The 13,271-nt window shown below is 50.1% G+C and overlaps 1 protein-coding gene across 1 annotated transcript in view; it reads left to right on the top strand.

Moving 5' to 3' along the window:
* The first annotated feature begins 380 nt into the window (after positions 1–380).
* The window catches only part of CUNH10orf67 (chromosome unknown C10orf67 homolog), a 57,877-nt gene continuing 44,986 nt past the window's right edge, over positions 381–13,271 (top strand). Inside the window, exons 1-3 of the mRNA XM_087207162.1 lie at positions 381–476; positions 1,280–1,481; positions 4,689–4,755. Coding sequence (XP_087063288.1) covers positions 381–476; positions 1,280–1,481; positions 4,689–4,755 — 365 coding nt within the window. The remainder of the gene's footprint in view (positions 477–1,279; positions 1,482–4,688; positions 4,756–13,271) is intronic.

Here is a 13,271-nt window from a genome sequence, read left to right as displayed (position 1 = left end):
CAGTTCACCGGCTGTCCTGAATGTGGCTTGGCTGGCTTGTGCACGGCCACTGAATGAATTATCAAGGGAAAAGAAAGAATGAACTAGAGAGTAAAAATATTTTTAAAGACCAAGTGTAGACAGGAGTGATTATAGTTCAAGATTCACCCTCGGTGGATTTCATTCTTGTTTAGATGCTCTAGTGACAGCAGAGGGCTCTCCACACCTACTCGACCTCTTTTTCTTAAAAAGTTTTCTCTTTTGCTTGAGGGAATAAAGCGCCTAATCTTCCTCACCCAAACTCTGATCTGTGCCTTTCTCCCACTTTCCTTTCTCACAAAGATTTAGTAACAAGCAGTAGGTATCATGTTCTCAGGACTCCCCTTACACTATTGAGCCAGATGGTCCAAGTGCTTAGCAACCACCCTGGCATGAATGGAAAATCCAAGGGCAGTGTGAGCATGGCAGACGGGCCTGCGATCCCAGCATCTGGGAGGGTGAGGCAGGAAGATCACTGCAGAGTCAAGGCCAGCCTGGGCTCCATAGCAAGATCCCATCTCAGCCCGCTGCCCTCCCCACTCCGAAATATCCAAGGGCAGTGTATGAATTTTTCAGGTACAGAGTCACCAGGTGAATTTGACCTAGATACTGAGTGAAAGCATCTTTCCCCTGCAGAGTCGCTGGGTAGCAAGCGTGTGGGTTGATCTGGGGAGGCATGGAAGTATTTGCTTTTTATGAATGGGTGAATGATGAATGATGAATGATGAACGAATGAATCAGAGCTGCCCATTCACCATGATGCTGTGCTGTGGTCCAGGCTGCCCCTACCGTTTGCTTGGGTTTTTTTGTTTTTCATTTTAAATTTCATTCATTTATTTATTTATTTTGGTTTGGTCTTTTGAGACAGGGTCTGACTCATGCAGCCCAGGCTGGCCCTGTGCTCACGGTGGTCCTCCTGCCTCAGCCTCCTGAGTGTTAGGATTGCAGGCATGCACCACCATGCCCAGCTTCCCCTACCATTTTGTAAACCCCACCACCTTGGACAGGCAGGTGACAGATGAATGGCACTGGCAGGACGGGCGCTTCCAGACCAGCTGCCCTGGCTCACCCTGAGCTTAGAATAACCATGGCCACCTGTGTGAGCGGCTGCCCAAGATGCTTTGCTGCCTCACTCCAGGCCTGGGCTTGTAGGAAGCTTCAGTAAGTGGTGGCTGTCAAATTGTATCTGCTCAGAGCCTCTCAACTGAGTCCTTAATGAGTGGGAAACTCTTTCTCCGACACCTTCCACATCTTCGGTTAGACTTTGGGCTCACCTGTGCACGTCCCCATCGCAGAGAGGGCTGCCCCTGCCTGCACCTGCACCCTCTCCCCTGCCTCATTCCTCTCCGTGCCGCCCCCTGGCAGCGTGACCATCTCTTCACTGTTCATCGCAGGTGCACACGGGCGTGAGCACAACCACAGCGAAGCGTTCCATCTGTCCCTTACCTCAAATGCCCGGAAAGGTAGAGCCTGCCAGGAGTCCATGAACAACAGCGCTTTTCTGAAGCTCATAATTCAGTGAATCTGCATTTTCAGTCAAGATTCACCTGTTTGAAATAGTGTGGTAGCTGGGTGTGGCCAGGCCACACCTACCTGTGGCCCCAGCACAGCAGGAAACCAAGGCAGGGGGATCATGAATTCGAGCCCAGCCTAGGCAACTTAGAGAGATCTTGTCTCAAAATCTAAAATTTTTTAAAAGGGCTTGGGATGTAACTGGGTGCAAAAATTCTAAGCTCAATCCCCAGAACTGCCAAATAGATAAACAAATGAATGACAGAACGGTGTATATACAGATTAAAAATACGGGTTCTAGGCACAGGTGGGGACCAGCTGATTCCCTTTTCTCCTACTCATGCGCTGTGTGACACTGGGCAATCATGTAACTTCTCTGGGCTTTGGTTTTCTCATTAGAGTGATAAGAATAATAATATAACTCTCCTAAGGTTGTTAGTGAGTACGAAATGAGTTGTTATATACAACTCACTGAGAACAAAGCCCAGAACTTACATAGCACATCAGTCCAGTGCCTATAAAATCTCATGTGCATAATACATATTAACAGCTATTATCCATTCAATCAGTACTTACTGACTGTTTGCTATTGGCTGGGTACTCTGCTAGGTGTTGAGAATATAAGATAAAATAAAAGTGGACCCTGCCCTCAAGGGGCTTAAACGCAGTGGGAGAGAAAGTTATCCAAATGGTATGAACTGCACTGCGTCCCCTGCTATTTCTTTTTCGTTTGTTTTTGAGACTGGGTCTTGCTATGTAGGCCAGGCCAACCTCAAATTTTCAATCCTTCTGCCTTAGCGTCCTGAGTACTAGGATTGTAGGTGTATGGCATCACATCTGTCTCCCCCGGTGAATTCCTATGTTGAAGGCGTACTCCGAAATGTGGCTGTGTTTGGAACTTAGGCCTTGAGGAAAGAAATGAAAGTTACATGGGATCAGGGGGTGCTGCTGATCCAACAGACTGGTGCTATTGTAAGAGAAGGAAGAGAGCAGAGACGTGTGTGCGTGCAAGTGCGTGTGTGTGTGTGCGTGTGTGTGTGTGTCTGTGCACACGCACAGGGGAAAGCCATGTGAGAAGGGGCAGCAACCATCTGCAAACTGGGAAGAGAGGCCCCACCAGACCAGCCCGAGAGCACCTGGATCTTGGGCTCCAGGTCTGCAGCATGTGAGAAAGTCGATTTGTGTCATTTACACCCCCGATCCATGTATTTTGTTACAGTGGCACTGGCTGACTGATGCACGGGGAACCACACAAATACAGAACTAAAACTGCCTTAAAGGTTAAGGAGAGACAGAGATGGAGAGGGAGAGAGAGCACATCTACAGGAAGCAGTTGATCTGCTCAGAGGGGAGAGAAACTTTCCAGGGAAAGTTTGTGAGGCACATGCAGTGTGGTGAAGAGGAGGCAGGGAGGACAGCATGTGCAAAGGCCCTGTGGTGGGAGGGAGTGGGGTTTATTGGAGAAACCAGCAGGCAGCAATATGATAGTGAAAGGGCAGTTGCACAGGTGAGGCTGGGGAAGGCAGAGGCCAGACTTGGGAGGATGGCATGGGGTGTAGTGCAGACTCTCGCTGGTAGCCGGGACCTGTATGCACACTGGGCAGCAAGTGGACAAGCCTGGATGCAGAGGCCACTGAGGCAGCTGGGGTGATCCTGCTGGGCCTGGGCCTGGGCCAAGGAGGCCTGGCGGGAGGCGGAGTGTATTCAGGAGGCTTGGACAGGGCAGGAGCAGGGACGCAGCTGTCCCCAGCTGCCTGCTGTGGAGTGGCAGCTTCGGAGTCTGACTGAGCCCGCGGTGGCTTTGAGTCCCTGAAACAGACCCGGGAGGGCGGGCGGGCAGGCGGACCCAGGGACAAGTCCCGGCCAGGAGGAGGCCTGAGTCACCTGCCAGCCCTCTGCCAGGGGCAGGCGTCGGGCATCAGTCCCAACCTGCCAGGCCCGGCCCCCTCCACTCTGCAGACACCCGCCGACCTCAAAGCGGTTTCGTTCACGTGCTTTACTCGTCTACATTTACAGGATTAGAAGCTGAAACTGAAAAAGAGGCCTGGTATTTATTAACGTAAGACAACAACACACCCGTAAGATTACACATTGTAAAGAAAAAGAACTGAAGCTTCACAAACGCAGGACGTTTGCTGCAGGGGAAAAACACAGCTGTACGTTTTTGTAAATCAGTTTCATATCTGGCTTTGTAGAAGAGGGCTGGGTCCCCACCCCGTCCGCAGTCAGCATTGGTCCGAGACACCGAGATCCAGGCTCTGGAGAGACGAGAGAGAGAGACGCTGGAACGATGACCGCGACAGCCTGGCCTGGGTGTGGAGGTGGAGAAGGCAGCCTGGGGTCAGACCTGGCCTGAGAGCCCACTGCTCACGGAGAGGGGGTTAGAGAGAAGTCAGACTCCAGACTCCGGCACAGTTAGTGCGCAGGGGCAGTGAGGAGGCAGAAGCGAAACACGACCGAGAAGGAGGAGGCGTGCGTCCGTCCGGGGACAGCTTAACTGGCTCCAGAAGCCAGGACGGGGAGGGAGCACCCCGTGCTGTTTAGACCACAGTCCTGAGTCTTCATGCTCAGGCCCCCTGAACTCTGATCCCACCAGGGAGTAGGCCGTTTGGACGGTGGGAGGTTGAGGGAGTCGGTTTCCAATGGTCTCAGGCTCTTGGTGAAACAGGGTGCGAGATCCCAGGGTGAAAGTGAATGATTCGGGAGGGAGGTCAGAGGTGGGGGTAGAGAGAAGAGAGTGAAATAGCTGAGCAAATTCAAACGGTGAATCAGGCTTTTGGGCGCTGCTTCAGCTCTGCTTCCTCCTGCTCTTGCTCTCTTGGCTCTGGATTTTCCCCGGAGAGCCTGTTCTCGGCTACTGCACGTTTCTGCTGAAGCCCACAGCCCCAGCTACTGGCTGGGTTCTGCAAGCGCGCCCTTCTCAGCCCGGCAGGCCTGGGGGTACACTTCGGCTGGGTTTTCTGAACCCTGAGCTCGCCTTTCTTCAGTCCTCCCCATTCCCCTTTCTAAGTGAGTCATCCATTCCCACCGGGCCCCAGTTGGGATGTGTATTTTGCTGTGTGATGACTCTCGTGAATCTGAGTAGACTGGCATTTTAATTACGATTATTATGACCACGCTTTGGCAGCACTAATTCCATTTTGAGCCTTTCCCTGTAGCACAAGCCACAAAGGAGCCGGGCACTGCCAGTAGCCGCTTCCCAAGCGGAGCCCCTGTGCAAATACGGTAGTTGGTGGGGTCTTTTTGCTCCCAGGCTGACATCTGGAGGCTGAGGTAACGCCTGCCTTCCGGGACTGTAAACAGCAGCGCTTTCAGGCTGCCGCTGAGGCCCAGGGCGCGCGACCCCACCCTGGGAGAAAGTGCACCCTGACGCCACCGCGGAGCACGGCCTTTTGCTCCATCGTGATGACCTGACAGCATCTGGACCGGGGTGATTCCTTCCTCAGATGCAAGGTGTTTCCCCATGACTAGCACTCGGTACTTGAATGATTTCCTTCTCCTTCTTTTACCCTGTATTTTCCTTTACTCCTTTGCTTATTTTTGCTTGTTCTGCCTTTGTGTACGTCACAATAAATGGTCGATTCAAGAGCTGTCTCTGTTTTACTTGTCTTTTGACTGGAGAACAAAAAGCCTGCCCCTCTCCCGGGAATTACAGCCTTGAGGTTGAAGCTATGGATAGGTACCAGCGAACGGACCATCCTCGGGGTCCATGGCCTGCCTGCATGTAAACTACATGCCCTGCCTGGCATGGCCCCTGTGAGGTTGGAGGTGACCTCCTCCAGCTGCACAAAGAGGCCCAGGTGAAAACAGAAAATGAAGTAGAATTCACCAGGTGTATCCCCCATGAAGGCAAGTCAGCCACCAAATCGGCAACAGATACTGCGATGATGGCCCAGGGGAGTAAGGTGGTGATAAAGCTGGGGCAGAGGGGCTGGGAGGGGGCAGGGGGGTTGCCTCACTGAGGGCTCTGGGGGCTCGAAGGGCAGGGGAGCAGGAGGGAGCCTGCACACTGCAGGTCCAGAGGGCACGGTCAGAGTGACGTCCTTGGCACAGGTCGGGCGGCATCTGAGGCCACTGAGAGCATCCACATATCCCGGGACAGTTACAACAAATAAGGCACTCTGCTTGCCAAAGTCAAAGAGGCAAAAAATCATTCTCCTTCCTAGAGGGCTTAGCAGTCGAGCTGGGAAGGCAGATTATAAACTTTCAAACTGAAATAATGATCAAAAAGCTGTGCCAAATGCAAATGAATGGGACAGACTAGAAAAAGCTGTCCCAAGGAGGAAACCGCTCGAAGCCTGCCCACTCTGCAGGACACGGTGGAGGACAGAGGGCTGGTCAAAGGCTTTGTAAGAAGGGAGGCTTTCCACACAACCAAGCTGGAGGCCGAGTGAGGAGGTAGGACCAGGCACGCCCACGGAGTATTTGGAGCAAACTAGACTAATAAGAGTCCAGGGAGAGGAACAGAGGGACTAAAATCGGAGAGGCATGTCAGGGCTATGAATCAGTGATTCAGTAGAAGGATCTGCAAGATTCAGAGAGTGGTCATGACCATGGCTGGATTTATTAGTGCACCGAGATGCAGGACAAATTCAGGCAAGGGAGCAGGTGTGTGGGGAGAGGTCTGCAGGACCCAGACGCAGGTGGCAGGCATCCTCAGAAGTCACTGCTGGATCTGACAAAATGTGCCCAGTGTCGCTCAGCAGGGCCAGCCTCGGGAGAGGCCCCGAGGCTCCGTGTGTAAGGTTTTCACGGAGGGCTTGTCACATAAGCACCCTCTCTAGTGTTCAGAGAGTCCAGACTCTGAAAGGAAGGCGGGTGCTGGGCATTAGCCACACTTGTTTGCACAAACAGTCAAAGTCCACTGAGTGACTCAATCGGCTACGGAACACGGGACCTCCCCCCAAACCAGCGTCCCTGATGCCAGCTGTGGGCCAGCCTTGCCCACAGGCCTTCCTGGACAGCAGTCTCAGCCCTGCTGTGTTAAAACTCTGTGCACAGGGGCTGGTAGGCGTGCCTTTGGAGGACGTTAGGAACCAGCTCGAGGGCACTGGACTTCGTCCTGTGTGCGCGACCAGAGGCCATGCAGTAGGAAGTCTGGTGGAAAGGAAGGCAGGTCCACTTGGAAGCCGAGTGGAGAGTGCAGATGCGAGAATCACCAGAGGGTCGAAGAGCCCCGACAGATGGGCGGGTGGCTGAGCTTGGAGGCAGGGAGACAGCGTGGAGACAGTCGCTCATGCCTTGCAGGCCCCAGGTCGTGCAGGGTGAGAGAAGCGCCCAGTCCAGAGCAGAAACAGGCTATTAAGCAGAAGCAATAGAGGGAGAAACTGGGAGTGAATTTGAGGACCTTCAGCAGGGGCTCCAAGCCCCAGACTCTTGGCCCAGGGATCACCCAGCAGAGAGGCTGCCTTCCACCGTTCCACATGAGCATCGGATAAAGGGAGGGATGGGACACACCGGTGACAATTCCTATTTAGATGGCACTTTAGAGTCGACAAAGTGTCCTTGCATACACTGCATTTGGAGCAGTTTGGTCCCTGGTACAGCCCACCGGCTTCGAAGGGCAGGGCCAGACCTGAGCTCTAGGTGGTAGCAAAAGCAAGACTCTCTCGTGTTGGGGGTTTACTTGGAGCGTAATGATCTCGCCCTGCATCCTGTGCCCCGTCTTCGGTGCTGGGAGTGTAAAGCACCTGGTGCTGAGTACCTGTCCTCTCTTAACTCCCTGGGAGTATCCGTGATCATTAGTGGCAGAGTCTTTGTCAAGCTTTCGTTTTGTGCGCAGTCTCTTTTCCCCTTCTCTCCTTTGGTGCTGGGTTATCACTTCCGTTCATTGTTCAGGCTTTCCCCAGATATCCAGTGATTTGGGCAGCAGGCTGATGTGTGAGGTGGTTGTGCATTCTGAGTTGGGAGTGAGGAGAGCCCGCTGGGGCCTCCCTGTGCAGCCACCTGCAGGGCCGTGTCTCTGGCAAACCTGCAGGCTGGGCATCTCGGGCCTCTTCTACCTGCCTGTGTGGCAGACGCCTGGCTGTCCCTGTTCTCAGCCCAGCTGGGGACCATACTGCCCCCCTCAGCGAGTCTGCAGCAGCCTGGCCCCAACACACTCTTCACCCTAACCAAAAATAAGTCTCTAGTTTCTGGCAAATCGGGAAGTGCCAATGCCCATCCATCCGCGTGGAGCAGGGCAGACTCTGAGGTCTGCTTCTGAAATGAACTGTCTCGTGTGTCCTGCTTCTCAGTCACCTTCACCAGCGCATCGCTCTGCCGATTCCTGGGCCTTGTAAGCTGTCATGCACACACCTTACTTCCTGGCTGCTCACCATTCCTGGACTGGGGGTAACCTTGCTCTGTCTGCCCAGTTGGCCATCACTCGGCCTTCTGTTACCCCTCCCACCATCAATTGCTATTGGACCCTCCCTGCTCCCACAGGCCATGCGCAGTGCACCTTTCCCATCCCCTGTCACTGCTTTGGTGGGCTCCCTTTGGTCTGCTCACTGGGTCACCTTTCACTAAGGCCTGGCTCTGGCTCTCCTCACCTCACCTGAACCGCACTGCAAGTCACGCTGGCTTCAGCCTTGCCAACTGCAGCCTGCTCCCCACACTGCTGTCACAGTGCTCTAAGACTGTGGCAATCACAGGAAATGCCTGGCCCTCCTGCCACCCCCTTCCCACTGGCCTGCGCCTCATGCATTCTACTTGGCAATGGTAGCCTTTAAGATGGCCTGAACCCACAGCGCTCTTCCTGTTGGCAGAGCCTGGCACCGGCTCTTCGTTCTGCCTTGGGTGGCTTCTCTGCAATTGTTCACCAGGCTAACTCTTCCTCAGCCTTTGAAACTCATCTCTGGGGCCATGTCGCCCACAGGAAGTCGCCCCTGAACCCCCAGAAGAGAAGGGTTGGGCGTGGGCAGGTTTGGAGGTTGGAGAGAAAAGGACAAGCAGAGCTGGAGCAGGAAGAGTCTCCATGGAAAGGGAAAAGGACCCGCAGGAATAAAACACCAGTGAGCAGTTCCCTCAGTGAGCATGACAGTGAGCCCAAGGACGATGATGTCCAACATCTCATTTCAAATTCTCGTGCTGGCGCTGTTCTGGAAGCCCCCTCTTCTCCTCCAAAGGATAAGCAACTAGGCGTGCGTTAGTAACCTGAGGCCATGGTGACTTTGCATTGAAGAAGACAAAGCCACTCTGCGTAGGGAGAACGGACTTCAGCCACAGGCAAATGGGCAGATGGACAAAGAACAAGAGACTGGAGCCTCTTCACTTGCATGCATGTTGGGAATGTCAACTTTCACGTTTGCTTATTGAATCTGCAATGCTGGAGATCAGACTCAAGGCCTCACACGTGCTAGGCAAGGACTCACCATTGAGCTGCACTGTCACCCCAATTGAGAATTTTTTTTAAATCATGGGAAAATACTGATCGAAAATTAAGCTATTTTATTTGGACATAAAAAGAGCGAGCCAGGCATTTATAGGATTTTTGCACATCTGGCCTATTAATAATAACATTAAGAGACAATTTAGAAGAAGGAATAAGTTCACTCATAACACTACCACCCTAATAAAATCTTTTTTTCTCTCTTTGCTTTTGTGTTGTTTTCCCTTTCATTCTTTGGGTATTATAGTAACTGTGGGCATTTTTGCATGGTTTTATTCCTAGGGTGCAATAATGCTGTGTTCTGCCTTTATGTGGTAGCACAGAGGTTTTGTAATTATTCATATTAATCATCATGCTCTTTGCAAGCGCGAGACATTGAGCCTTAAAGCTCAGTTGTCCTCATAAGAAATTAAAGACAAAAGGCCCTTGGTCAGAAAGGAAGGGCTCAGAGAGGAGTGTTGAGTAGATGTACTACATTCCCTCAAATAATCCAGCAATGCAGCCTCCGCACTGCACGAGCACATCGAGAGCCCGGAACTCTCGTGGCCGAGGAAGGGAGGAGTCAGGAACCAAGCCCAGGGCCCCGGATGCAGTAGCGGCATTAGCTAGGGCCTGAGCTAGGCAGGTGGTCTGAGAAGACAAGGAAAACAAAGCAAAACACAAAAACCACAGGCTGGGCCCAGCTCTGGAATCTGAAGAACGACCAAAAGGGATTAAAATAGAGTAGCAGCAAATGAGACAATGTGGAGCCAAGATAGGGCCGGGAACAGGTAACACTGGATTATATAAGACACAAGAAGATCCGCCAGGCTGGTTACTGGCAAAAAGCACTTGGCCAGTTAATTATCCAAGGCAGCAGGAGCGGACTGGGGGAATCCTCTCTCCACATGGCGACAGTTCATAGCCACTTCAAACTTCCTCCCCAGGCAGCAGCACGGGAAAGAGTGACAGAGAAAGGTGCCCCGCTATTACTTGCAAACGTTGCACACGCCACAGTAGGGCTTAGCATTAGTCCTGTGTTAGCCTGAATCTTCAAAAGCAATTTAGGGAAAAGAAGATTAGGAACAGAAGCTTCCATTTACAAATGAATTAATAACAAACATGCTCAAGAAAAGTTTTAAGAAGCTATGAAGTCCTCTTTTTACCCTTTAAGCAGAAATGTTAAACTATATTAATTAAACAGTTTTGAAAACATTTTATGAGCCATGTGTAATGAATGTGTGATGAATGGCTGTTTCACTTATATGAAGAAAAATGAGCTCTTCCCTAAAATGACCCTCATCTACCAGGTGTAGCGTTACTTGCCTGTATTACTAACACTCTAGGAGGCTGAGGCAGGAAGATCGTGGGTTCAAACTCAGCCTGGTCAATTTAGCAACTTAATGAGACCTTGTCTCAAAATTTTAAAAATCATAAAATAAGTAGGGCTGGGGTGCAGTGGTTTGACTATTCAGCCCAGTATTTTTCTGTTTGTGGTTGTTTCTTTTGCAGTACTGGAAACTGAACTCGGAAACTTATACTGAATGACATCCCCGGCTCGTTTTAAAAATTTTTTTTTAGTTTTTAATTAAACTTATTTATTTTTATTTTTTGAGACAGGGTTTCTCACTGTAGTCTAGGCTAGTCTTGAAATTACTATGTAACCCAGACTAGCCTTGAATTCACAATCCTACTGCCTCAGCTCGCCAATATGCCCAGCTTCATATGATTAAAAAAAGAAGAAGAAAATCTCAGCCTGAATGCATGTTGACTTTATTCTCCTGTTTCTTGTCCATTGGGCCGCTTGCCTGTAGCGAAGTTCATTTCTAATACAAATTAGATCTTCACATACATAATGGAGAGTAGCACAGCCTGGAAGCTGCAGCAGAGATGGGCCATTCCCCAAGGACACGACATATCCTGGCCTTTACCCTGCACTGTGACCCCTTGGCCTTCCTACCGGGACAGGTCACATTCAGGTTTTGTCTTGCTCTACACCAGTTTTTCCATGAAATGCTCTTAGATATTCCTCCTGCAGGGAGCACCTCTTTTCTTTCTTAAAATTTAATTTTCTTTCCATTTCCTATATCATTTGGAGCCTTTATGATAAAAATCAGCATTTTATTATAGACTGTTTTGCATGATCCTGTGCCATTTCAATGCATTAATTTGGTATTCCACATTTAATTTGAAATCAGCCAACAGGATTTTCTTGTCTAGTTTTCTAGGGGCAAATACTGAGGTACACAGTACTTTGGGAATAGCTCTTGTAAAGAGAATATTCAGAGTTACTCATTCATTTGATAAATGTTTATTGAACACCTACAATGTGGAAGCAATGAACTGGAGCCCTGGGAATATAGGATGAGCAAGACAGATACATTTTCTGCCCCATACATCAAAATCCATTCTATTAAGGAAGTGCTTATCATTTCTGCTGGCTTCCCTGAAAACTCGCCTTGATTTGTACCCTCTGAAGAAGTCTGAGGATGGTAAATATTAACTATTTTCCACACAAACTTAATCTCAGGTTATAACGAAAACAAGTCTCAGAAACTTTTTTCAACACAAACAAAAAAGATTCATTAGCAATTTGTACAATCTAGTCCAGAGGCTCTGTAATCTCACCCTTCTGAGCTCTAGCACCAGACACCGATGGTTCACTGGAAGCAGATGTGATGACCTCCATACACAAGACCCAGCAGACACCTAGCAACCAAAGGCAGTAGAGAGACCAAGCTCTGACCCCCAACCTCAAGGTGTAAGTCACAGCCTCATTAGGTTCTTAGTTTTTGTTTTGTTTTGGTACTGGGGATCAAACTCAGGTCCTTGCCCTTGCGCAGCAGGCGGCGAAACCACTGAGCTAAATCCCCTGCCCTTCATTAGTTTCTTATAACCTGTGTGTGGAAGTGGGCTGATCTTTGAACTGTTTCAGCTAGTCCGTATTTCTTCAATATCTTTAAATTCACCAATGTAAACCCAATTCTAACATTTATTGTAGGCCACTACATTCATCATTAAGAACCCATTTCTAGCCAGAGTTGTAGCTCAGCGGAAGAATGTTTGCTTGCCTAGCATGCATGAGGCCCTAGGTTTGATCCCCACCACTGCAAAAAATCACCACCACCAAAAAATCACCACCACCACCACCAACAAAATATTAGACACTCAGTGTACTACTAATTAGCATAGTGCGGTCATTGATCAAGACAGTTAACCACAGAGCTTGGAGTGGTCCTTCCTGTAGTCTGTGCTGCCTGACTGGAGAGACAGCAGGACCATCCCTGGACTACACTCTCCAGATCGGTCCCCTGGCCCATAGCACTGTCTGTGTAACATACACACCAAAGGGGGCTTGGGCCGGGGGTTTAGCTCAGTGGTTCCACTGCCTGCCTCGCAAGCTCAAGGACCTGAGTTCCATCCCCATGTACCAAAAAACAAAACAAAACAAAACAATACATACCGAAGGGCATCCCAGTAGGTGAGCTGATATCACAACAGTAACAAACTTCAGTTCACACAGCCATGTTCTCCTATGTGTAGCATTCCTCTCCGGGCTGCAGAACTGCGAAATTCACATTTTTGGCACCACATTTGTGAGTCAAGAGTTCAAAGCTGGGGGACAACGAGAGGCTCCTTACGTTGCTGTTGAGAGGTGTTAACGAGACAGAATGGTGCCCACAGCAGTGCAGGCTAGCTTGGTGAGCTCTGCATCTGTCCTCGTGCAGAAGGTCTAAGTTCCCATTTCATCAGCTCATTTGGGTCAGCTAAAATGGGGGGATGCTAGTCCCCCTCGTCCACAGGGGATCATTTCAAGATGCTCAGTGGATGTCTGAAGCCACCGACAGCAGTGAACCCCAAACTGTACAGATACCACGTTTTCTCTTGGGCAGACACACATATGATAAAGTTTAATTTATAAATTAATAATAAGTGATAATAAAATCGGACAATTATAATAAAACCATTATAAAAGTTATGGGAATGTGGTCTCGCCCATCCTCAGGATCTCTTACTGCACCATACAGTAGGGCTCAGTTCTATGTGCAGCTGAGTGCAAATAACTGAAACCACAGAGAGCAAAACCTGGGGCAGGGAGAGCGCATGCGTACACTAACCCAAATCACGCTGCCTCTAAATCAGGTCTTGGAATCTGTGTGCCTAAGAACGAGAATTAGGCGTTAGCTGGCTACCCTGTGACTCTGGGGAAAAACAGAGAATGAGGCAGTTCCTTTACCCAGGTTATGGGAAAGTTTGATGGATTCTTCAGCTTCCAAGACAGGGGGTCCCTCTGTGGTCTGCCTGAAAAACTCCCAACATCTACCTTCCATCGCTGACTCTGTATCAAGGGTGATTGCGGTCGGCAGTGTTTTTCCTTTCTTAGCATCAT

The sequence above is a fragment of the Heterocephalus glaber genome, unplaced genomic scaffold (genome assembly GCF_053883595.1).
Source record: "Heterocephalus glaber isolate CG9 unplaced genomic scaffold, H.glaber_assembly_v1.0 deba00000768, whole genome shotgun sequence".
Lineage (NCBI taxonomy): Eukaryota > Metazoa > Chordata > Mammalia > Rodentia > Bathyergidae > Heterocephalus > Heterocephalus glaber.
The sequence above is the reverse complement of the archived record's forward strand: the minus strand, read 5'-3'. Positions and strand labels throughout refer to the sequence as shown.